We start from the raw sequence: 26,986 nt of genomic DNA on the forward strand, positions 1-26,986 counted from the left end.
GTTATCTGTGAAGCATGGAACATTAATGATTTTATGTTAGCATTTCATCATTCTATTGTTAATATCGGTTTATTGTTACTTTTTCCATTGAGAACTGGCATAGTGGAAAAAGCAGGTTCAGAAAAATCTTGTAAGAAGAAACTATTGCTTTTTTTTTTAAAGGTTGTTTATCTCAAATAAAGTAGGTTCTGCTAGATGCTGTTTTTTCTTCAGGCTCTAATGTGATTTCAAATTCACAAATTGAATTTCCTGCCTGGCATGTAGCCGAGTTGATGTACAACCAAACAACAATGAAAAATTAATTTAAAGCTTTTACATTATAAAATTACAATCAGAACATTAAACCATGTTGAAATGATCACAGCTGCTATCTTTAAAGTATATAGAAATAGAATGGCTTTAACTTCTTTATGAAGGAAATATAATCAAAATGTTCAAAAAGCCCAGAAATTACAACTGAAACTTTGATATTTAATGTGAATTTTTTTATTATAAATTTTATTGGTTTTCTAATATTACAACTACATAATCGAAAAGCAACGTGCTGACTGTTACAATAATCCAATTACATACAAATATGATTGGTACAAATCTCAACCTAATACAGTAAATATTTCCTCTCTTTTCCTCTTAATATACATTGTCTCATATTTGAATTAACACAATTTTTATTCTAATAATCACATAAAAGCAGCTTTCTTACATTTTATCAATAGTTTTTAGTTTATATATATATATATATATATATCTTATTTATGTTAACACTCAGTCTTTTAGACAATCAGTAACCTAATGACTTTTTCCCAATTTTGATTTACCATTAACATTTAGATTTAACATTTAATATTTTCATTTCCAAATTATAAATGACCCCAATTCCCTTTATCACAATTCCTTACGAAGTCTGATGTTCAGGATACACGTCTTATCTATTTACGTTCTTGCCATTTACATCAACAAATTAATAATACAATATAATATTTTTATTTTCTAATGATTTCCAAATATCTTAAATTAGTAACCAAAATTTCTTTTATTTCAATGTTTAATACTTCCTCTCTCCTCCTCTTTGTATCTATTTAATGTGGATTTTTATTTGATCTAAAGTATTACCTACGTTAAGTAGAGCTGCTAAACTGGAATAATATGCTTATAGTTAATATTAATTGTAATATGATACTAACACTTTATTAAAAATAAAATATTTTCATTTTTCTCTTACAGTGATTCAGAAAGCCGAAAACTATGCAAGAAGATGAAGGTTGATCCTGGTCTGAAAGAGAAAGGGGTAGAATTACTACACTACAAGTATGTGCATGAGTGGTTAATGGCTATTATGCTGAAATTGCTAGGAAGCTCCCTGGCTTTGAGAATGACATAGTTGCACAATACAATCCTATACAGGGTTATATACATTTGTTTGTTTATTCAAGAACATTTCTTTGGCTAACCAACTCACTCTCAATGACTTTGGGTGGCTTATAAAAATCTTTTTAAGTCTAAATCAGAATAGGCTAGTAGCCTGTACCATATATGAATGATCTTGCTTTTTAACGCAGTGATTGTTTAATTGAATATTTGTATTCTAGTTTCTGCTTCCTCCACATTTTGACTGCCAGTGAATTCCATTGTGAAGGTTAAAACCCATGCTGGCCAGATGTCCAAGATTGCTTGCAATAATCTGGTAGTCCCTAGTTAAATTCTGATTGAAGTTGAGTCATTTTTTCTTAACTGATTTCCATGAGAGTTCAGAATCCTTGCTTGACTGCCTTGTGCATACTAATATGATTTTAAAAAGCTTAATCTAGATTACTGTATATAATAGATACAAATCTGATTTGTACATTGAATGCTTTATAATTTTTTACCATCCTTGTCAGCCCCAGCTCTGCTGGAATTATTCCCAAGGTTGAGTTTGACCCCCTGTGTATGTGTATTGTGTATGTCTGTGGGGAACTCGGGTGCAGGGATGGGAGCTTGATTAATCTGTGCATTTGCTACAAGTTGGAGTCCTATCAAATACAGGCCATAATTTCCCGCTTCAAGTGGGTATGAGGAAAACTTTGTTTCAATGCTCTTTCAGTCAACTTGCCAAGCTAAACTATACATTCATATTTTGTGTATCTCTCCATCCGTATTTCAGAAGAATGCTAACTTAAGTTTGCTTTGCATTGTTCTTGAAGCTCCAGATGTCATTGCTCTTGAGTAGAGATCATTCCCCTAGCACAGAAAAGTGACAGCTGTGGTTCTCATAGGTTACACTTCCTTGAACAGGAACAAGAGTCCTTGAGTCTGATTCAGTCTTCCTTTACAAGAAGTAGGACTCAATGTTGATCACCAGGGCAGAGGCTTACTTACCATTCCTTAAAATTTCCCTACCAAGTGTTACTTCTTTATTGTCTAATTAAAGAGGGATGAAGAATTTTAGCTCACTTCAGATTTCTTGGAGCAAGTTGCAGCCTGGCAATTTTGATACATCTGCTGATCAACTTCATCAGTCTCTCATTCCCATGGACTCACTTCTGTGTTTAGGACAAAATGCTCACCAAGAACAAGAATAAGCAGATGGCCGGCTTCATTCCGAATTTGGAGCTGATCAGCTACCAGTAGCACAAGACCAATCCTTTCACTCTAAAAAATTTCAGGCATCATAAATAGGCAAGACCTCAACATTCTGACTGGCTGTCACCTCTCTCTTTTCTATAGAGAGATGGTAAGCAGAGTTATAAACAGCTGGCAACATATGTATGTATGTTTATTATTATAGAGCTTTTTGTTACGATAACAAAAGTGTGTTGCACCTTTAGGGCACTGCCTCAATAAAAGTGTTTTACAGATCAATAGCATAATCTTTTTTATTCCAGTACAAGCAGCAGCAGTAGAAGGTTAAAGTGATTTCTCGAAATTATCTCTTTTTTTCAAATCTGGTGTGAAAGAAATAGGGAAAATCATGTCAATATGATCCTGAATTGGTTAGCGTTTTTAAAAGCTGTTCTGTTTGAAAAACAGTTCAGAAACTAATACCAACACTTTGAGTTACTTTGAGCTACCTCTATGCTCCTTGATTCATTTCAGTAAGGTGGTCTCTAGCAATGTTTTCTGAATAAGTTGAAAGTATTTTCTCAGTTCATTGATTTCAGAGGACTTGAGCATAATGTCTGCTTTTGTTCTGTGGGGATTAAACTGCCTAAATAGAGCAGTGCGCTGTTAATGAAAGTTCCCCTGTGTATCTGCCACTCCCTAAACCTGGTCTGTGGTAAATGGTCTCATTAAGGGTTGAAGGAGTGATTGCCCATTAGAGACCTGTTTGTTTCAAAAACTTGTTTTTCATTGTTTTGAACAAGCTTACAAAAATGACAAAAAGTTCATTTAATCTGGCCAGAATAAAGAGCTTCCCGATTTTCTAATGGTGTTGCTAAAATTAATTACTGTTTTCCTTCTTTACAGAGATGGCGCATTTCACACTGAATATAACAGAGCATTTACCCTGAAGGTAAATTTACAATTGTTCCAAACCTTTTGGAAAAGAAAGGCTGTGTTTGGATGTAGAAAAGATGTTAATATATGCAGCTTTGTTTTTGGATGGGAGAGAGGTGGTACATTTTGTAAACAACTGTTTGAGTGACCTAAAGGTCTCAAATCTCCTGTACATATTTATGCCAAACATCCTGTGAATTTATGTGTGATTAACTACATTGAGATAATGCTAAATTGCAGTTTCATTGCAATTTGCTAACAAAGGGAGAGGGATGGTTATTGCAATTGTTTTTAATGAGAAGATCTCGGCTTTGCTCTAAGTTCCCTTTTATGCCAGCCTATATCTAATAGCATGGAACTGAGGGTGATTAGGAAAATACTCATCTTTTTATTATTATTTTTCATCGGCTATGAAACAAGATTAAAAGAGAGATGAATTGGCTTTTTTCAAGATCTCATTGGAGACATAGATTAAACTCACTGAGAAGTTGCTTCAATCTAGAATGGATGAAGCGGCCTTCCTCCTTAACCATGGTTTTCCTTCTCTTTCCTGCCTGGCCCTAATAGGATTTACACAAAGAAAGAACTTCAGAGAAAAACGGCCTCTAGAGGACACCAGAAAGTAGACTAGGTTAAAGAAGCTCCATCTCTGGGGTTTGAGCCATTGTCAGAGGCTGAGGGTTTTGCCTAGTACCGTGGTGGCGAACCTATGCCAGGTGTGCCACAGGTGGCATGCAGAGCCTTCTCTGCGGGCACATGGGCCATCACCCCAGTCCTAGACCTTCAGCTGGGTTTTATAAAAGTTTTTCGCTTTAGGCCTCCGCCACTGTGTGCAAAAAAAAAAGTTCAACCAATAAATCAATTTCAACTTCTCACAGGAAAAAAAAAGATCTCGCAAAGTTGGAATTGATTGATTGAACTTTTTAGTCCCACCCAGTCTGCCATTACCACCGAAGCCACGCCCACCCAGTGGGCCACACCCACCCAGTGGGCCACGCCCACCCAGCACCTGACAATGCATAAGTGGATTTTGGGTTGCAGTTTGGGCACTCGGTCTCTAAAAGTTTCGCCATCACTGGCCTAGTAGGTGACTCCTTTGCCAAAATTTGGAGACTTTTGGCTTATGGTTCCCAATTCCAAGTAGGCAAATAGTGAGGATCAAGAAGGAATAGTAACTTAGCAGAGGTTGTCCTCCTTCTCTACAGAGAAAGGTTGAGTGCCTCTGGTGGGGTGACTTCTAAATTTGGACCTAGCACAGTAGCAGCTTTAAGGAAAAAAATAATTCACAAAGAAATCTCATGAGGCATAGGAATTTCAGTTGGCTCTGCCTCTGCATTTATTTCAAGAGATGTACAAATAGTCTTTGGTTAGCGATCATTCTCGGTTACGACAGTAATAAAAAAGTAACTTTGTGACCAATCCTTGCATTTATTACCTTTGCAGGTCTGTAAAGCAAAGGAAAGCTGAAGTAAGATAATAAATACAGTCATATTTTCACTTAATGACTGTTTTGCTTAAGGACCAAGTTGCTGGTCCTTATTCTGATCGCTAAATGAGAACTAACTATATTGAGCTCGAGAACATCGTTAAAGAATTCTGCTACTGGAATCCACTGTTCAGTTCAGTTGAATTTACCTTGTAAAAATGTAACCCCAGATTTTTACCCTAGCCTCCAGAACGTCTCCAAATGGCAACTTTAAGCTATGAATTTTTATGAATCCATTTTATTTAGCATGGTAGCCCAGGCTATCAGCATGGGAAAGGTTCCATGTTTGAATAAGTTAAGCCTATGATGTGGCTATCCTTGAAATTCTGGAAAAAATAAAAATTCTGGGATGCATCACTAAAGGGATCACCAGGAGATCCTAATACCACTATAGAGGGCTTTAGTCAGACCCCATTTGAAGTACTGTGTCCAGTTCTGGAGACCTCGCTTAAAAAAGATATTGACAAGATTGAGCAAGTCCAGAGATGGGCAACAAAAATGATACAAGCTCTGAGAGACAAAAGAATATCAGGAGAGATTGGAATACTGAGTATATGCAGACAAAGGGAAAGAGGAATCGTGATTGAAACCAATAAATATATTCAGGGTGTGAATAAGGTTGTAGAGCAATATTTTCAACACCAAGCAAAAATTAAGAACACAGGGGCATAACTCCAGACTGACAGGAGGGAAGTTCAAAAGTAATGTTAGAAAGCATTACCACACAGAAAGAGTAGGGGAAGCTTGGAACTAACTTCTAGTGGAGGTAGTGGTTAGTTGTCAGTAATGGGGTTTAAAAATATGCTTAGGATAAACACATGTCCATTATCTGACATATTTTTTTAAAAAAAAACAATAACTCAAATAGCAGATTTGATGGACCACTAGGTCTTTTTCTGCCATCAGTTTTCTATGTTTCTATGAAATGTTCTACCTGTGTTTTAATCTTTCAAAAATCTTAAAGGTAGAGAAGGTGCAGAAAAGAGTATACGGATGCTACAGAAGCAGCTTTTTTTGGGGGGGGGGACAACTGAAGTATTTAGTCTTCTTTATATTGAGCAAAGTAAGGGAACATTAAAGCAGCTTATAAAATTATGCAAAGTGCATAAAGAGAACAGAGCAAGTGTTTGCTTTTGCAAACATTTGTTGGATTCAGAGCAGACAGAATAAATTACTTCATACACATAAACTTCAGATAGCTTTAAAAGGGGAATTGATTAATTCCTGGAAGGAGAGAGATATCAGCAGGTAATTATAGTAATGGCCTACTATTTCACCATGAGCAGAAAAAAAATCTGAGTGTCTTGGTGCAGCGGTCCCCAACCTTTCTGGCTCTGTGGACTAGCAGCAGTGGCGGCGGGGTGGGGGAGAGGATGGTTTTGTGCATGTACCTGCCGCTTGCACAAAAGGTGCTTTGTGAGCTTGCCCACCGCTTGCATGACCCAGTTCACAATAGGTAATGGATCGGGGGTTGGAGACCCCTGTCTTGGTGGATCATAGGCTGAACATGAGGCAACAGTTTTATGCAGTTGCAGAAAAGTCAGTGCTACCTAGACTGCATGTACAGAGGAATAGCCTCAGGGTGAAGAAAAGCCACTGTTCTACAGTACTCTATTCTGTACTTGTCATACCATAGCTAGAATACTGCATCCCATTTGGGGCATTGCATTTTAGAAAGGAGACTGATAAACTGGAGCATATCTGAAGGAAACCGAGCAAGATTAGAAGGGGCCTGGAAGGAAAAACCTGTCAGGAATATTTAGAAATGTGGTATCTTCTTAATCTGCAGAAGTAAAGACTATGGGGAGGCATGATAGCTACCTTCAGATATCTGAAGGACTAGCAAATGGAGCAGAACAGTTCCAAAAAAATGGGACAATTTTTTTTACAACAAAGTAGTTTTTAATTGACATCAGGAGAGGTTTCCTAAGAGTAAGAGGTGTAGAGTAATGAAACAGATTTCCATGGAATGGCTCAAATCTCTGTGGGTTCTATTTTATTCTCTCAAGCAAGAACTAAAGCTGTTACCCTTTGAACTTTTTAACTGTTTTAAATAATTATGATACTCCAATGTGTTAAATTTTTTAGCACTCTGATTGTGTCACTGAATAAGTTTAGTAAAAAATGAGGCATGAATATAAAAACATAACAAGTGTATGGTTTTTCAGCGTAGCAAGACCCAGGATGGGAGGGAGGTGGGATTTGTTCTTAATCGATCAACCCCTCCACTGTGATGCTTCCCAGATCTTTAGGCTCTTATGGAAAATTGGGAGGGTTGGAGTCAATCTCATTTTGGGGGCAAGATGTTCCAGAGAGCAGGTGCAATGGGAGAGAAGGCCCTTTTCCTGGATCCCACCAGCCGGAATAATCAGGCCTATGGTGCCCACAGCATGCCTCCTCTGCCAGCAAGAGTGACACAGGCCTATCCCAGTGATTCCTGTAGGGAGAAGATAATAAATAGTTTTCAGAAAGAGATGCTCATTTAGACCAGGCAGCAATTCTAAACTTCCTGTCTGGCAGTAGACCTGCTTGCTGAGTGATCTTCTGCTTCTGTCAAGGTAGGCTGTAATGGCAAGTGGAAATGACCTTGGGAGACAGGAGGAAGAGCCAGTTTCTTCCTGCTGCTTTCTGAAGACTTTCCAAAGCATCTCAGGAACGATATGAGCCTTACCACGTAGATCTGTCATAAAACCTGACCAAATAAACCACTTCTACTTTATTGTAAAGATATATTAGTAGAATCTTGCAAGTCTGAAAGTACAATTCTCCTCCATTTCCTTTACAGCCCAAGAACTTAAGGATTGTCCCTCTTGAGTTTTTTGTTCTACCCGCTATACAGCTGCGGGCTAAGCTCTCTTTTATCTGACTGCTCCCTAGGCAGCATCTCAAGCCCATCTCCAAAGAGGCAGGCCATTCCCACATACCATTACAAACGATATATACAGTTTGGAAAATGTAGGTATAGCCTTCTTTTAGGGCTGTGCAAAGCCTTGGAAGCTTTCTGAAGACTTTCTGAAGCATTGCAAGAACGACATAGGCTGTTCAGAGAAAAGTACAAGCAGCCTTGAAAAGAGAGCTTGGTGCAGCCAGCAGCTGCCTTGCATAGGGCCAGCCAAGGTGTGCTTTCTCAGCAGTTGAAATGCCCCTGTGGTTGTAAGTGGGGTGGGCTGTGAAGCACTTGAATTTTGTTCATGTGACCTCGGGGACTGAGCTTAAGTACTATTCATTCAAGTGTGACTGTAACTTTGAACGGAAGCTGAATGCTGAATGTTCATTAAGCAAGAACTACCTATATTCTAAAACAGAACACATGCTAAGGCTAAACCATGCAATTCTAGAGGAGAAATACCCAACCCAGCAGTAATCAAAAAGAACTTCTTTTTGGGAAGAGAAGATAATTATTTTCTTACCAAACACTTACTAGCTAGGCTAAAGCCAGGTAGAGACTAGTTAGTGCTTAGATATAGCCTTCTCCTCAACTAATACAGCTATCATGCAGGTCCAGAACAAAGTCCCAAAAAGTTGTTGACAGATCTTTTTTTTTTAAAGCAATCCAAAATTTCTCTCTTGCTGGAACTGATGGCAGCTGCTACAGTAGTGTTTTGCCTAAATCAAGATGATGAAAAAATCCAGCTGAAAAAAATACAGGGGCTCTTTATGTGGCACTTGAAACAAGCTTCCAACATTTGTTCTGCTATAAGTGGTATGCAGAATGTTTCTAATGATTATTCAACAGAAATAAGAATGAACCTTCTTAAAATAATTATGTAGACTCTATAACAACTGTTAAATCATGTCGATGACCACATCTGTAAGATTATGTGACAGTTATGCCTACCAGGAGGCATTTCTTTTTATATCTCACCCATGGTGAAATCTGGCCACTGCTGTTTGAGTAGACGAATACTTTGAACCTTAAAGCTGTCTCATCCTGCTAATGCTAAGCAACCAGTATCTGAGATATATTGTTAACTTAACTTAAGATTTAAGGTGCTGGTACTTACCTTTAAAGCCCTACATGGCCTAGGCCCGGGATATTTGCAGGACCGTCTGCTGCCGGGGACGACTTCCCATCGCCCAGTGCGCTCACACAGAGAGGGCCTCCTTAGGGTGCCGTCGGCTAGACAATGTCAGCTGGCGACCCTCAGGGGGAGAGCCTTCTCTGTGGGAGCGCCAGCCCTGTGGAACCAACTCCCCCTTGAGCTCCGGATGGCCCCGGATCTCCGGTCCTTTCGCCGCGACCTCAAAACTTTCCTTTTTCATCAGGCTGACCTGGATTGACGACGGGTTTTTAAAATGTTTTAATTTTTAATTGTTTAGTTAATTTATTTTGGGGCTGTTTATTTAATTTCTTTTAACTTTTGTATTGTTGTTTTTATTGTTGTTGGCCGCCCCGAGTCCTTCGGGAGATAGGGCGGCATATAAGTCCCAAAAATAAATAAATAAATAAATAAACTTTTGAATGTAGAATTTTATTCACAGAGAGAAAGAGATTCTGCAGATTAAGTCAAGCTTATTCAATTTACATAATATTCTAGTCCCAAAATTTGTTCGATTTTGAACAACAAAAAAGAGAGGGTTTAATCTTGTCCTGCACGATGCAGCTGGGCCGTATGCTAAAGTTCCTCTCTTTTTTATTCTGTACATGTGGATAAAAACAAAAATAGCTCAGCAGTCACTTTTTCTGATTTCAATGCATTCTGTTTTTCTTATAACCTTTTACGTCAGCTCTCTGCAACCTGCTGTTCTTTGAGATTACTGGAATTCTGAACATTGCACATATATCTGGACATTAGGGAAAGCTGTTCAGTGATAACAGGTTCTAATTCATAATTAAATTTTGAAGACTTTAAAAATCAGGCTCCAGAATAAATATTGTCTGAGTTATTGATAAAAGATATGAAAACTCACATTAGAATCTTTACTTGTATTTGTTATTAACAATATTAAAGCAACAATTCTTAGGGCTCACAATTTGTATATTTATCAATAAGAGAGACAGAAACAATTATTTGAATAACTCAACAGAGATTGCTTTAAAAATGCAATTTGTTTTATATGACTTAGTCTAGGATCAAACCTTTATTTTACTTGAAATCTCTCTCCTCTCTCTGAAGAGAATCCTCTTCAGTTCATCCTGCTGTTTGTGCTCTTGCCTTTAATTTGCGTGTGCTGTTTTTAAACTGTTAATAGATTCAACACTTCATTTTGTGTCAAATCAGCAAGAACGAACAAAGCTCTCCACATATGCTCTTCTGTATTTTAAACATGTTTTCTTTCTTGGGCTGCAGCCCAGGGTGGCTTTTTATACTCATGTAAGATTATGCCTAAGAGGAGTGGAGATCCAGAGTTTCCTCTCAAACATTCAGCAGTTTCCTCTGAATGGATGCATAAGTTTTCTTCTAGGTTTTTGAAAATGATTTCTTAAGCAGCGTTCCCTTTTCTTAAATTACCCAAAAGAGATCTAGAAGTTGTGATAAACCTAGATTATTAGATTGCAGATGCAAGGTGAAAGAAATGTTACCTTTACCTCATTAAACTCAGTAAGATAGGTACTCAATGCTTTGACTCCCTTCACAAGGTCATGGCTGGGAGGAACTCACCCACAATCACAGTTATATGAATCTTTGTTGAGCCTTTATTGTTTTCTGCACATAAAAACTAGCCCATTTTATATTGGCAATGTTTTTGCTGAAACAGAATGCGTGCTAATGAAGTTCAGTGGCCCAGTTATCAACAACAGATCACGGGGGCCTATAGGTATGGTTAGTTTATGGAAAAAGCATATGTAGTCTAAGCTTCTTTTCATACTTGAGGAAACACTGCTGAAATGGATATGATTGTGAAAGTAAATATCCACGTGCAGCGTTGCTAATAAAGGAAAGAAATCACAAAATCTAAATGTTTTAAATAGTTGTCCCATCCTAATCATATCTCTTAGATAGATCAGAAAGGAATTGTACAGCATTTTTTCCCCCTTAATTCCTCAGCTTTTAGCTTGCCTTATAAGCCTTGGATTGCAAAAACTTCCTTGGCTTTAGATCTCCCATTGTTTTTAAAAAGAGTTTAAGTATCAGAAAATAGTAAACTGGGAAAATAACAAAATGCTGCCTCTTGTGCTGTAACTCCAGGAATGAAGTATTTTTCAGTTCTGTTTATACTGAACACTATACAGGGAATTTTGCAACATGCTAGGTATCCAGTTATTTTTATATTAAAAGAGAATTTATTTAAAATAATCAAGAAGTTTGGAGTCCCAAGAAAAATGTTTGTGGCCTCTATGTTAAAGATCCCAAATCTAGCACATGGATTTGGTATGCAGGAATTTCTGAAGCTAAATAATGCAGCCAGTTTCTTTAACACTTGAAAGATTAGTTCCGCCCTGTCCCTCAGGATTGCCCCGAGGAAAATTTATACTGATAAAGCTGCGGATAAGCAGAGAAAGCCAAAGGGTGTGTGCAGTGCATCTAAATAACTGGATGTGACTCCCTGCATTCAGATGAATGATACTGAGAACAGTTTTTGCTTGCAAGAAGAGGGAGGGAGGGAGAGAAGGAAGCAAGGAAGGAAGGAAGGAAGGAAGGAAGGAAGGAAGGAAGGTGGGTGTCATACTTTTTCAATGAAAAGAAATTGCTTATATACATTGGATTGAAACAGAACCATGCCTTCCTGCCCCACACTGTTGTGGGGGACTGAGTAACATTTGGAATGTTGCACATATATTGTAGGCAGGCGTACAGAATGGTGTGATCAGTCACAAAACATGCATTTCCACAAAAGCAGACCAGTGAATATCAGCATATACAGAAAAACTTTCTACCTACCATATATTTCAGTCATCCATTGCTAGAAAATTAAAATGGGCCACATAGATTACACACACCATCCGAAGAATAGGCACGTTGGTCATAAAATACAGATAAATCAAACATTACACAAAAATATAGACCAAAAATATAATGCACTAAAGCAAAACAGGTAAAGTAGCTAAACCACATCTTATTTTGAAGCAAAATATAACCTACTTTCTACAATTGCTAATTCCCATCTGTCTGTTTTCATGATTTTAGGGTCCACTGAATAGATGCACAGAGAATACTTGTCTGTGGCATCCATGTTTGTTTTTAGAAAGTTTTTTGGGACTATCTTATGTCCTTGGGATACACTTCTTAATAGCCCTATCACATAGTGTTGTGGGGAGAAAAGGAGGAGAGAGAGTGCTCTTTATATCAGATTGAGCTCCTAAATGAGGTCTAATAAATAAATGATGGAACATTTAATTAAAAAATAGACACACAACTATATAGTATATTGAGAAAGATGTATCTGCTAAGTCTGCAGTATAACTTGTACATTGATCTTGCGATATAGGTGAGATTGAAGTCCTACTTAATGTTCAGTTTATAAGAAATACTCTGGTTGCATTCTAGCACATTGACAGTTTGTAACTTTTTAGTAACCAGATATTTCTGTTGTACAACATTTGGTTTTTGTCTTAGTTTTCCACCATAGAACTATATATGTTCACTTTCTTTGTTCTTTTCCTCAGAACAATCTCACAAGGTAGAATTGGTGATAGCCTATAGTGACTTAGTAGCTTTTCTATTTTTGTATTGTTTTTATTGTAAACTGCTCAAAGTCACGTAGATGAGATGGGTGTTATACAAATGTGATATCTATCTTATATCTATCTGATATAAGATAGATAGACAGGTAGATGTTCAGCATGGCCTTTTCCCAATTCTAATCTATTCTTCTAAAAATTCTACTGAAAATGCTATGTTTGGATTCAGTACTCTGAATCTGTTTTTAAAAATAATCATACTGGGAAAGAATTCCTTAAAGCTCTTGATAGGAAAAGCAGACCAAATATTTCTGTTTCTAGTCTCTGAAAGACCAAGACAGCATTTGACAGGTTTATTGTAGTTGTGATTAAAGGGCTGTGTCTTCCTTTCTAGTCACTGGTTGCCTTTCTAAAGGATCCTGAAGGAGCTCCATTGTGGGAGGAAGATCCTGAAGCCAAAGATGTTGTTCATATTGACAGTGAAAAGGTAAGCTCCCTTGAATTGTAATTAACATTTTAAAGAAACATATAAATAAATATTAGGTATGGAAATTTTTATTCTGGAATATTTAGAGAGCTAGTTTAGCAAACTGAAAGCACTGCAAGCTAAAATACATTGAGAATAATTGATCAGTAGAATGGGGACCAAGACCCTGTGTAAGGACCTGCCTCACTTAGATCTCCAAGAAAGCAGAACTCTTGAAACAGGCATTGTTTCAAAAGAAACTTTTATTGAGAGTTAATTATAGCAGGAGAGCAAAGCAAGGTCTGAAGAATTTGCGCGCACAAGGTTACATCATAATATCCATTTACAACTCCTCCCCCCAGTGTCCAACTGTCCGGTTGAAATCCAGCCAATCCATAGTGCCAGGTTGTTCTGAGAAGCTGGAGATAAGGCAGATGTTTTCAGTTCATATTCCTTTCTCACAAAGAGAGGATGTTTCAAAGAGGACGGAGCAGAGCTAGGCAAATACATTCCCCAAGCAAACAGCCCTTCTCCCACCAGAATGGCAGTCCCCGAAAATGAATACACAGGCAAAGCAATAACATGCAGGCAAATACATTGGAGGGGTCTGACACCCTGATTGGGCACCACCTCATGATAGCTATGGATTTATTTCAGAATCTACTAGGATAATAGCATGAACCTTACTCCAAAACATACTTCATCTTGAGCTGCCACTATGAGTGACTAAATTTATGTTGGCTTCTTTGACTGAAGGGTCCTTGAAAACTTCAAGGTTCTAATTGTCTTGGTATAAAATGCACTAATGCCTTCAGCATGGGATTATGGAGTTTAATAGCTTGCTAGCTAATGATATTGCCTTGACAAAGCCTGCCAAATAATTGGTAGGTTCCGACTGAGATGAAAGGAAATGTTTGTAGAATGTATGAAAGTGTGCAGAATTAAGTGCAGAATGTTTTACAGTCAACATTGGGCATCTCTAGATAGGGTTGGGAGAGACAAACATACATCTGAAACCTTAGAGATCTGTTGACAGATTTTTTTATTATTATTATTATTATTATTATTATTACTAAGATGGCGCATTCACACACAGCGGCCCCGAGCTCCCAGTATTGGTGTGTGGTGTTTGGAATAATGTGTTTATGGATGTGTGTGCACAGTGTAGCGCAAGGGGTTAAATTTGCCTACACACGCGTAGAGCTGCTAAACATCGGGCTCGCAAGTCAATCCGGGATTACCAGCGATTTTCAGCAGTCCCACAACATACCGAACTGCATAGCGAGGCTTCCAGGATCTCCATGTATTGTCATTGGGTCGGGGAGGTGCAGATGAAAGCGAAAGCGAAAGGAGCAGAAACAAAAGCATGCCTGTAGAGCCGGTCAGTTGGATCGGCTCCGAAAGCAGCCCCACAGACAAGCGTTGCCATGTGTCTTCTTGAGCAACGCTAGATCCCTCATCCACAAAATTGACGAATTAGAGCTGGAGATGGCAGCAAGCAGGCTTCTCCGTGAAAGCTGTGTGATAATTGTCACAGAGACCTGGCTACACCTACCTGTACCTGATGCGGCAGTGGAGTTGACAAGCCAAGTCATTTATCGCTACGATAGAAATGGCGATTCCAGTAAGAGCAAGGGAGGAGGACTCTGTATCTATATACACAGTGACTGGCGTGTTAACAGCAGAGTAGTCTATACGTATTGCTCCCCAGATGTGGAACTGATGACTGTCACATGTAGGCTATTTTATCTGCCTAGAGAAATCACTGTGATAATTATTATAGCTGTTTATATTCCACCTGATGCCAATATCAGTGTGGCGTTTCTAAACTTTATGACGTCATCTCCAGGCAGCAGCAAACTCACCCAGAGGGTGCTCTTGTCATGGCTGGGGACTTCAATCAAGCCTGTCTAAAGACAGCTCTCCCCAAGTTTGTCCAGTATCTTCCAGAAGGAAGAACACTTTAGACCAGAGGTTTCAAACTGCCGGCCCGTGGGCCGGACGCGTCGTGACGAAACCATGCCCACCCTATTGCCGGCAATGGGGGAAAGCCACGATACGTCGCACGACGTCACGTGACATCGCGAGTTTGACATGTCTGCTTTAGACCGTGTGTACTCTAACCTGAAACAGGCATACAGAGCAATCCCCCTCTCTCACCTGGGTACATCCGACCATCTTTCACTCCTGTTGTGCTCGAAGTATGTCCCTCTCAGGAAAAGAACTCAGCCAGTCACGAAAATGGTTAAAATCTGGCCAGAGGGTGCTCTGAGTCAGCTGCAGGACTGTTTTGAAACCACTGAGTAGTTGGAGTGTATTTGAACATCAAGTGGAGTGTATTTGAACATCAAGACCTACCTGAATACACTGATGCTGTACTTTCTTACATCAAAGTGTGCAATGACAGTGTGACAACAGAAAAGTGCGTCAGAGTCTACGGGAATTGTAAACCCTGGATGACTGCAGACGTACGGACACTTCTGAGAGCCCAGGATTCTGCCTTTAAGGCAGGGGTCAGGGATACATATAGAGAGGCCAGGGCAAACCTTAGAAGAGGCATTAAGAAAGCAAAACAACAATACAAATATAAGGTGGAGAACCACCTAGCAGATAACAACCCGAAGCAAGTGTGGTAGGGACTGCAGCATCTAACTAACCATAAGGGCAACACGAGGAACACGGTCAATGCCGATGCCTTGTTGGTAGAGGAGTTGAAAATCTTCGCTTGCTACGAGGTGAAAAGACCAGATCCCGTAGCCTCTGCCTGCCGGCCTTCTGATTCCCAGCCACTCACCCTATACGGACATCAAGTGAAAGCTGCATTGAAGGCTGTAAATTCCAGCAAAGCTGCAGGCCCAGATGGGGTGCTGAAGATAGTGGTAAAGAATTGTGCCAATCAATTAGCAGGGGTCCTGAGAAGGACCTTTAACATCTCCCTGCAAACGGCCTGTGTTCCATCATGCTTGAAAGCAGCCACTATTGTCCCAGTCCCAAAGAAAACAGCAATTAACTGCCTAAACGACTACAGACCTATCACATTAACGTCTGTAGTGATGAAATACTTCGAAAGACTGGTTCTCCAACACCTTAGGGCATGCCTCCCACTGGACTTTGACAAACATCAGTTTGCCTACAGGGGGAATAGGTCAACAGATGACGCCATAGCTACTGTCTTCTGTAGCGAGCCATCTGGAGAAACCCAGAAACTATGTCAGGATGCTTTTCATTATCTATAGCTCGGCCTTCAATACTATCCTGCCGAGCATCCTTATCGAAAAGCTGACTGACTTGGATTTTCCCTCTTCCATCTGTGACTGGATCAAAGACTTTCTGAGGGACCGCCCACAAACAGTGAGGTTTGGATCTGTCACATCCATCTCCCTGAAGCTTTGCACTGGCTCGCCACAGGGCTTTGTGCTCAGTCCCTACCTGTATTCACTGTACACACATGATTGTGTATCGTCTGACCCATCTACTGCAATCATTAAGTTCGCAGATGATACCACCGTATTGGGTCTTACTACAGGTGGAGATGAAACAGCGTACAGGGGGGAGGTTCAAAAACTATCTTCATGGTGCCTAGAAAACAACCTGCACCTGAACATTGGCAAGACAAAAGAGATGGTATTAGACTTCCAGAAGAAAAGAGAGGAACCCACCCCACTTTACATCAAGGGGGGCCTTGTGGAGAGAGTTTCCTCCTTTAAATTCCTGGGAGTCCACCTCAGCGAAGATCTCACCTGGAAAATCAACACAACCCAGGTGGCCAGAAAGGCCCAACAGAGACTCCACTTCCTTAGGGTCTTGCGAAAGAACAAAGTGGAACAACGACTAATGACCTCCTTTACCGGTCCACTGATGACCTCCTTTTACTGGTCACATTGCATTATGGTGTGGTATGCTGGCTTGACAGCCGCAGATAGAAAGACACTACAGAGGGTGGTGAGCACAGCACAAAACATCGCTGGCAGTCCCCTGATACCACTAGACGACTTCGCTAGGGCCTGCTGCCTTAGAAAAATAAGGACGACTCACCCTCTGGTCAACACTTCTTTACTCTCCTACCTTTGGGTAGGAGATATAGAAGCATAGCCAGCCGCACCAACAGGCTGAAGAACAGTTTCTACCCATGGGCTGTCAGACTCCTGAATGGAAAATAACTCCATGTCAACATAGTATGGTAGACTTGTGGGGCCGGCGCGTTGTGCAGTAAGTTCACATGGTGCAATAAGATTGTGTGTTTGTTAGTAGGATACCCTGGGTTAGGGATTTTTTTTTCTTTTGTCTTCACTGTGAGTTGTGTTTGGGGTGTGCACGAAGGGAGGGTCAGCCAATCTCATTGTACACGTGTTGTACTTTGACAATAAAGGTTGATTTGATTTGACATTCAGCAAAGGCAACACCATTGTTCAATCAACTAACCATCTGACAGCACAAAACAGCTTCCTGTGTTCGTACAAAGTATTGCACTGTTACCAAACACTCAACCTCTTTCTCCTAGAAAAGATGGATCAAACTGTTAACTGATTGGGAACCCAGGTATACTTTGAATGTTTTTATATAGATTGTAAAAAAATGACTTGCTGTAGATGCTTGAAATAAGTCATGTCATGGTGCAAAACTAATTAAGCAATGTAACCTATTTGCCCACATAGTTGACTTTGTGTCTCAGTTGCTCTTAAATAACAACTTACTAATATATTCTGTGTTTGGTTCTCTTGGTGCTTAAATTGTATTGTTTTTCAAAGCTCTGATGTAAACCACAGCCAACATATAGAAGTAGAGAACCATCACTCGCCTCTAGGTTTGAAGGACTAGTGGACACTTAAGGGCCATTAGAAAGTTCTTTGACTTTCTAGAGAAAACAGGTTTTGGTATTTAATATGGACAAATTTGGCAAGGGCATTGAATATTTTTAGATGAACCTCAAGCAATCCTATTTTTGTTCTATACTCTTATTGTGAAACCTAACATAGCTGTACTTGCTGCTCCTTCTCTAGTGTCTATTTTTCTTTCCATTCTAATCAATTTTAAATTTTAATTGATTTCTCTCTTGCTGGTATTCATAGTCATTTCAGTTTCTCAGTTTTCATTCCAGTATTAACAACAGTTACTTTGGCATTCACATTTGTCACAAGATTAATTTTTAATGTTCACCTTTCTGTTCCCAGTTGCAGGTTCTGTAGGGCTTATTTGCAATTTAAAATGTTGCCTTTCTCAACATGGTAGCTGTAAAAAAAACTTTTCTGGTGTCTTCCTATTACCTTGGATTGGTTTCTGGTTAAAGGAAACAAGTTATTTTTTCTGTTCAATTGCATTCTTAAAAAAGAATTTGACAAACATCCTGAATACACAATCATCACCCAGAGATTTTTGATCTTGTTTTAAAATAATGTTTGTTGTAGTCTGCTGTATGGTAGCCCTTGAATAATCAATTTTATGGTCTGTATAATATCAACACTTTTATCTTAGCATAATTTCTGTGGCTTCTATATTTTTCCTTCTGGTGCCCACGGGTAGGACTAGTTACTAGAACTTTCTGCTTTCAGCATTGAACAAACCATGATTCTTGAATGTGTTTGAATTCTGAACTGTATAATATTTCAACAATGGTAGCAAAAATGAGCCACCAATAAATAGGTCTTCACCTGCTGTATGTCTGTACACATTATTTGTTAAATTATAATGTCACAGAAAAACAGATTAGTTTACAATCAGAAGCAATTTTTTTTCTATGTTAGGTTTTTATTCAGTTAAGGATCCACTGCGTAGCAGCTTCCAAATTATTGTAATTTATTTATATAGGGCAGGGGTGTCAAACTGCCAGCCCCCGGGCCAGACGCATCACCAGGAAACCGCGCCCACCCCATTGCCGGCAATGGGGAAAAAGCTCTGATACATTGCACGACGTTACGTGGCATTGCGAGTTTGACATGTCTGATATAGGGCATGATGTGTGAATTGTACATTACCAATTTAAATTATTAGTTGTGTTTTTTGTGGAACAATAAGATGAAAAGCAAGAGAAAGTAGAAGCAGTACTTATTTCAATAAAATTATAGTCCCATAAAGTCTTCTCTATATAGTTGAGAAAGCAAAGAACCAAAACAAAATCACAGAGGGAAGAAATTTAGTCCTAAAATATGCTAGGAAGTTGTCAATTTACAGGTAATCCTCAGTTAACCGTACACTTAATTGGAACTAGCAATTCCATTGCTAAGTGAAGCAGTCATTAAACAAAATTTATGACCACACTAACTTACAACAGCAGTTCCAGCAGTCTTGGTTGCAGTTTTCAGCAAATTATTGTGGTTGTCAAACAAGACACCATGTGATCACAATTTGCAACCTTTCACTGACTTCCCAATTGAGTTTGCTTGTGGGAAGCTGACTGGGAAACTTGCAAAGGGTGATCCCATGATCACAGTATGCTGTGACCATTGTAAATGCATGAGGGTTGCCAAATACTGACAAGACCTAAGGGCTTTAATTAAATTAAGTCTCAATTGTGGAAGTGCTACCTAGATAGCCAATTTAAAGACTGAATTATTTTTAATTTTATCACGGTTGTTTGATATATCATGGTTTTAAATTTCATCATTGTGTTTTTAAGAGCTAATTCTAAAAGAGAGCTTATCAATCATTTAAGTGTCTTAAATACAAGTGCAAAGCCAACTCTTTAATATGTTTTGGATTTATTCATCAGTAAAACATTAGGATTTATTGGTGCTATATGGGCTATACATCTGTCGGGCCTGGCACGCCCGACATTCAGACGGGCCGTGGGGCGACTCACCGGACTGCCGGCACCCGCGGAACGCCCAGCCGCGCCCCGAAAACCGCCGGCACCCTCGGAACGCCCCGCCAGGCCCCGACAGCCACCGACGCCCACGGAACGCCCCGCCAGGCCCCGGAATTCGCCGTCGTCGCCCACGGAGCGCTCCGCCAGGCCCCAACGCTGATTGCCGGCGCCCGCAGCTTCCTGGAAGGCCAGGACGGTGCCCGGCTGTTGCTCCGCCCCAGCGCCCGTCTGCCCGGCACCCGACGGGACCGCAGAGCACCTTACCTGTTCCCAGCGACCCCTGCCAATCCTCTCTTGATTTTGGCGAGCCGCAGCGCTCCGGAGAAGACCGCCTGTCAGCTGGGAGGACGGCAGCGGCCCGCTCGTCAGCTGGGGAGACGCGAATCGGCTCGGCAGCTCCCGGAAGTAGCCGACGAGCCGGGGAGACGTGCAGCTGCTGTGCTCGGCCGGGGAGCGATCTACCGGCCTGTAGGAACCGGGGACATATTGTGGCTGGGTGCCAGGGTGACTTTGGGGGTGGTGGAGAACCCCCACGGGTTGGGGAAGGGCTCAGGGCGAGGCTTGCGGTGGAATGGGAGACTGAGGGAGAAGGTGGCAGCGCGCGAGAATCTGGGGAGAGGGGGGGTGGTATGCGCTGGGGGGTGGCTTACCGGCTGCAATGGTGGTAGGGCGGGCGCCAAAGGGCGGGGTCATGGGGGGCGTTAGTTAAGAAGGGTGTGGGTGGGGTGGAATGATTAGGGGTGTGGTGAAGGGCGGTGGCTTGGCTGGCTATTTAACAGCGTTGATGATTCTGTAGAATCAACGCTGACTTCATCAGTCTTCGAGCGTTTGTTTATGGAGCTAATAAACGTGGCTTAGAAGAACCAGCTCCCGTTCCGGTTTCATTTGTTTGGTGACTCGTCGGACGGGCGTTGAAAGTAAGTCAGCGTTCCTCTAACCTTTGTGGAGAGTTCTCTTTGGGTGTTTGCTATGGCAGAAGGTACGGAGGATCCTGCGCCGCTGGCCGAGGAGCAGGAGGAAGTTGGAGCTGCGGCTGGGCTTTTGGAGTCGGTGGAGGTGGGGGAGGAGGCGTTGCCCTCTGTGCGACGGAAGGAAAGGCCTCCCCCACTCGACGGTCCTGGTCCGGGCCCTCAGGAGGCTGGGGTGCGGGGTCGCAGCAGTGATCGGTGGCCACACCCTGATGGGGATTACAGAGGACTCGGCCAAGGCCAGGCGGGCTGGCCTAAAGGTGCGTCTACAGAGTGGAGGGAGCGGTGTTACATGGAGGATAGCGGGGAAGAATGGAGCTACTCCACTGCTCCGGGCAGCCGCACTATGGAGGTCCTCAGAGAGCGGTTTGGGGAAGTGAGGGGTCGGGAGCCAGAGGTTTGGACTGTTCCAGATGAGTCAGACCAGGGGCAGTGGTCCCTCCCAAGGGCCCCTGCCCGGCGGTCTAGTCCGCCCCGCTTCCGTGTGGACAGCCCAAGGTACCAGGGGCCAGTCCGTCAGCCTGAAGTTCGCAGGGGTCCTGGGGTCCCGGCTCCCGCAACGGCGATACCGAGTGACACGGCTCCTTGGGATAGCGTGACTGGAAGACCGAGACAACAACCGTCACGTCCAGATGGGGGGGTCCCGATCCAGGGGGTGCCGCTGGGACCTTGGGGTCCAGGGCTGACGTGGGGCCCTCCGCCCTTGACTGCGGTCTATGATGGACATCCAGATCGTCTGGCAATGTTCCTGGGCCAGGTGATCAACCATATGGACCAGTACGGGCCAGCCTATACGTCCCAGTGGGCGATGGTAGTGGCCGTGACGGCGTGTCTTCAAGGAGAGGCCGCGGCCTGGGCAGCCGACCTATACGGCGATCATGCCCGTGAGCTTGGGGACCTTGGTCTTTTCCTGGAAGCTCTACGGGCCCGTTTTGAAGATATCTCACGGGTGCTCCGCGCCGAGGCCGAAGTATTGGATCTGCGCCAGCAAGGAAGACCAGCGGTGCGGTATGTTGGGGAATTCCGGAAAGTGGCCGGGAGGCTACGGTCATGGCCTGAACGCCTTCTTGTGCACCACTTCAAGGCTGGACTGGACAGTGCCCTGCGGCGAGCTTGTGTGGTAAGGGGGGTGCCGGCCCGTCTGCAGGACTGGTTCCGGGTGGCTGTTGAGTTGGACATTGGCTTGCAGGATACCCGAGGACGGTCTGAGGGGGTGACCGGAGCCCGGCAGCTGGCCGAAAAGGGGAAGGTGGAGGACCGGCCCGGCTTGATGGCATCCAAAGCCCCCTCTGTACAGCCACCACGGCCTGGCATCAGGTGTGACCAGCCGGGTCATCGGGCGGCTGAATGCCCGCTCCCGCCAGCCCGAATGGCCCCCCCTGCGACCTCGACACGGGCTTTGTCCGCCAGAAAGACCTCGGAGCGGTCCCGTACTGCCTATCAGGCAGCTGATGACAGCCGGCGTGCGACTACACCCTTGGCGACCGGACCCGTAACCACCCAGGCCACACCGACGGAGGACCTTGAGGATCTGGAGCTGGAGGAGGACCCGATGGTAAGCGCCCCGGTGTGTCCCTTCGTGTTCCCGGTGGTATTAGTGAGCCCAGTGTCTGGTCAAAGGCGGGCAGTTAGGGCTTTGGTAGATTCTGGGAGCACCCGGTGTCTTATCAACCGGGAATCAGCGGCTGCAGTGGGTATCCGGTTGCAACGCCTGGTAACCCCCCTCCGCTTCCAGCAAGTGGATGGGTCACTCCTCGGCGGAGCCCCTATCACCCATGTCACCGAACCAGTCCGGCTGGAACTGGGGGCCCACTGGGAGACTTTACGTTTTGTTGTAGTGCCCTCTATGACTGAAGCCGTTATCCTGGGCCTTACGTGGCTTGATAAATGGGGTCCCACGATTTGGTGGGAGGGGGGTTGTCGTCATCTCCGGGTGGGTCTGGGTCCCGAGCCCCCTCTCCACCATTCCTTCCTGGGGCCGGAGGACACGGGGTCGCGGGAGAAGGCTTGCGGAGTCAAGGATGACTCAGAGGTGCATGTGCCCCGAGACTACGCCGATTTAATGGATGTCTTCAACGAGCGGGAGTGCGATTCGTTACCACCCCACCGACCAACGGATTGCGCCATCGAGTTTGAACCTGGTGCCAGACTGCCTAAACCCCGTATGTACGCCATGTCTCCGAAGGAGATGCAGGAGTTACGGCGGTACATAGATAAGAACTTGGAGAGAGGGTTTATCCAACCAGCCCGATCTCGGGTGGCGGCGCCAGTGCTCTTCCGCGAGAAGAAGGATGGGGGCTTGCGCTTGTGTGTGGACTACCGGGGGGTTAACGCGGTGTGCGTGGAGCACCTCTATCCCCTTCCTTTGATGAAGGACCTGCTAGCCCATTTGGCAACAGGCCGGGTATTTACTAAGTTGGACCTGAGAGAAGCCTACTACCGGGTGAGAGTCAAAGCAGGGGACGAGTGGAAGACTGCGTTTAATTGTCCCCTTGGTAGCTTCCAGTTCCGAGTGATGCCGTTTGGCCTACAAGGAGCCCCGGCTGTATTCATGCAATTGATCAATCAGGTCTTGCATGAGTTCCTGTATCGGGGAGTTTTGGTGTACTTAGACGACATCTTAATTTACTCGGACACGTTGGAGGAACATGTACTACTAGTGCGCCAGGTGTTGACTAGACTGTTGGAAGCGCAGCTCTATGTTAAACTGTCCAAGTGTGAGTTCCACAGGGCCCAGCTGGACTACCTTGGGTATCGTATATCGGCAGCAGGAGTGGAAATGGATCCTAGAAAGGTACACGCTATCCAACAGTGGCAGCCGCCGCGTACTCGTCGACAGTTGCAAAGTTTCCTTGGCTTTGCCAACTTCTACAGACAGTTCATCCCGCGTTTCGCGGCCATCGCCCTGCCGTTAACGGATCTCTTACGCACACGACAATTAAAGACACGTCCACGTCCAGGGCTTAAGTTGGAGTGGTCCACAGCGTGTCAGCGAGCATTTGAGGAACTGAAGTCCCTCTTCGCTAAAGAGCCCGTTTTGCGTCACCCCGACCCCGAACTGGCCTATGTTGTACAGGCGGATGCGAGCGATGTTGCTCTTGGGGCCGTCCTTCTTCAGCGGAATAGTGCCGGGGTCCTGCAGCCGTGTGCTTACGCATCCAAGAAACTGACTCCCACTGAACGGGCCTGGGCAGTGTGGGAGAAGGAGGCTTTTGCGGTCCGTTGGGCCTTAGAGACCTGGCGACACCTCCTGGAAGGGGCCTCCCGTCCATTTGAACTGTGGACGGATCATAAAAACCTAGAGGCCCTACAAACCCCTCGCCGCCTGTCGCCTAAGCATGTCAGGTGGGCTCTATACTTCCGTCGCTTTAGGTTCGTGCTGAAGTATGTGCCGGGGGGTCGAAACTTTCTGGCGGATGCTTTATCCCGCATGCCACAGTTTGACAGCAAGAGGGAGGAGGTGGTGCAGGCACTCATCCCAACACTGGTGGAGGAGGGGGATGCTTCAGAGAGCGCTGGACGGGTGATGGAGGAAGACTTGAACCAGGCCATCCAAAGGGCCCTACGGGAGGACGCCTGGTTACGGGGTAATCCGGGACTATTGTCTATACGGGACGGCCTGGCGTGGCATGGAACACGGTTGTATGTACCTGAAACTGTGCGGCCACGTGTTTTGCATGGGTGTCATGACACTAAACAGGCGGGACATTTCGGGTTTGTGAAAACTTTGCATCTGGCACGTCGTCAATTTTGGTGGCCCCGCATGAAGAGTGACATCGAGGAATATGTGCGGCGTTGTCATGTCTGTGCTACCACAAAACCCCAGGTTGGGAAACCTTTGGGGCTTTTGCAACAAGTAGCTGACCCGTCTAGGCCGTGGCAAGACATCGCCATGGATTTCGTTGTGGACCTCCCAGAGAGCAAGGGTCACACCGTTATTTGGACAGTGGTCGACCTGTTTTCCAAACAGGCACACTTTATTCCGTGTAAGGGGTTACCGTCGGCTCGTCGACTAGCTTGGTTATTTCTTACGCAAATATACCGACTGCATGGAGTGCCGCGACGTGTAATTTCAGACAGAGGGGTGCAGTTTACGGCCCGATTTTGGAGAGACTTCTTGCGTCATATCGGCTCGTCACAGGGACTGAGTACGGCCTATCACCCCAGCACCAACGGGGCCGCAGAACGAGCCAACGCTGCCGTTGAACGGTATCTACGAACCTACGTCTCTTTTCGGCAGACGGATTGGGTGGACCTGTTAGCGCTCGCCGAAGTGGCGTACAATAACGCCGTCCATAGTAGCACTGGCTTCTCTCCATATCGGGTGGTCACAGGTCATGAATTTGTACCCTTTGCGGAATGCCTCCAGGAGGAGGGGTCTTCGTGTGCACCGCAGGACTGGATGCATCAGATCACGGCCGTTTGGGGGGCGGCGAAGGAAGCATTGGACCGGTCTGCCGTGGCGGACAAAACACAGGCAGACAAGAAGCGGAAACCCTTTGTTACGCCGCGGGTCGGGGACCTAGTGTACTTGTCCACCAAGTACTTACGATTACAGGTCCCGTGCCGCAAGCTGGGACCCAAATACCTCGGGCCGTTCCGGGTGGTGCAGGTGGTGAACCCGGTGACGGTGCGACTGCGGTTGCCTAAATTCTTGGGTAAGGTCCACCCGGTGTTCCATAGCAGCCTGCTGAAACCCGCTCCAGCGGCTGCTACGGCGGCAGGGGAGGGGGGTCCAGGACCGGTTCACGCTGACCAATATGAGGTGCAAGAGGTGTTGGACTCCAGGGTGCGGAGGGGCGTCATACAGTATCTCCTTCGGTGGAAGGGGTACCCGGTGGAGGAGGCAACGTGGGTGTCACGGGAAAACGTCCATGCTCCACGGTTGGTCCGAGCTTTCCATCGGGCCCATCCTAGCAGGCCGGGGGGTGGGGGACATGGAGGTGTGGGCAGGGTCACTGATTCTATAACCATGTTCTCTACGTCCGCAGGAGGACCCTTGGTAGGGGGGGCGGCATGTCGGGCCTGGCACGCCCGACATTCAGACGGGCCGTGGGGCGACTCACCGGACTGCCGGCACCCGCGGAACGCCCAGCCGCGCCCCGAAAACCGCCGGCACCCTCGGAACGCCCCGCCAGGCCCCGACAGCCACCGACGCCCACGGAACGCCCCGCCAGGCCCCGGAATTCGCCGTCGTCGCCCACGGAGCGCTCCGCCAGGCCCCAACGCTGATTGCCGGCGCCCGCAGCTTCCTGGAAGGCCAGGACGGTGCCCGGCTGTTGCTCCGCCCCAGCGCCCGTCTGCCCGGCACCCGACGGGACCGCAGAGCACCTTACCTGTTCCCAGCGACCCCTGCCAATCCTCTCTTGATTTTGGCGAGCCGCAGCGCTCCGGAGAAGACCGCCTGTCAGCTGGGAGGACGGCAGCGGCCCGCTCGTCAGCTGGGGAGACGCGAATCGGCTCGGCAGCTCCCGGAAGTAGCCGACGAGCCGGGGAGACGTGCAGCTGCTGTGCTCGGCCGGGGAGCGATCTACCGGCCTGTAGGAACCGGGGACATATTGTGGCTGGGTGCCAGGGTGACTTTGGGGGTGGTGGAGAACCCCCACGGGTTGGGGAAGGGCTCAGGGCGAGGCTTGCGGTGGAATGGGAGACTGAGGGAGAAGGTGGCAGCGCGCGAGAATCTGGGGAGAGGGGGGGTGGTATGCGCTGGGGGGTGGCTTACCGGCTGCAATGGTGGTAGGGCGGGCGCCAAAGGGCGGGGTCATGGGGGGCGTTAGTTAAGAAGGGTGTGGGTGGGGTGGAATGATTAGGGGTGTGGTGAAGGGCGGTGGCTTGGCTGGCTATTTAACAGCGTTGATGATTCTGTAGAATCAACGCTGACTTCATCAGTCTTCGAGCGTTTGTTTATGGAGCTAATAAACGTGGCTTAGAAGAACCAGCTCCCGTTCCGGTTTCATTTGTTTGGTGACTCGTCGGACGGGCGTTGAAAACATCTATATGAGTGAAATCAAGAGCATTCAAATGTTGGAAATAGCATCATCCTGTCTTGAGGCATGGTCTACACCTTGCACACATGAATTAAGAGGTCTCATAATGTGTATAAGAGGCAGAGCTGCCTTGCAATCAACATCAGATCCTATTGATGTGTCTGGCTGAGAGAGTTAAACTATAATTTTCAATTGCTGAAAATATAATCCTTAGATAAAAATGGTTGACTGAGTTT

General features: G+C 44.7%; 1 protein-coding gene across 3 annotated transcripts in view; it reads left to right on the forward strand.

Annotated features, from left to right (window-relative positions):
* PDIA5 (protein disulfide isomerase family A member 5) overlaps positions 1–26,986 on the forward strand; it is a 238,001-nt gene that overhangs the window by 102,614 nt on the left and 108,401 nt on the right. For all 3 annotated transcript variants that reach the window (XR_014024780.1, XR_014024781.1, XM_081315125.1), the window contains exons 4-6: positions 1,225–1,308; positions 3,448–3,493; positions 12,922–13,014. Coding sequence is in view for 1 of the 3 variants with exons in the window: in XM_081315125.1 (XP_081171251.1) it covers positions 1,225–1,308; positions 3,448–3,493; positions 12,922–13,014 (223 nt within the window). In the remaining 2 variants the exon portion in view is untranslated. The remainder of the gene's footprint in view (positions 1–1,224; positions 1,309–3,447; positions 3,494–12,921; positions 13,015–26,986) is intronic.

This window comes from Vipera berus (genome assembly GCF_964194415.1).
Source record: "Vipera berus genome assembly, chromosome: 1".
Lineage (NCBI taxonomy): Eukaryota > Metazoa > Chordata > Lepidosauria > Squamata > Viperidae > Vipera > Vipera berus.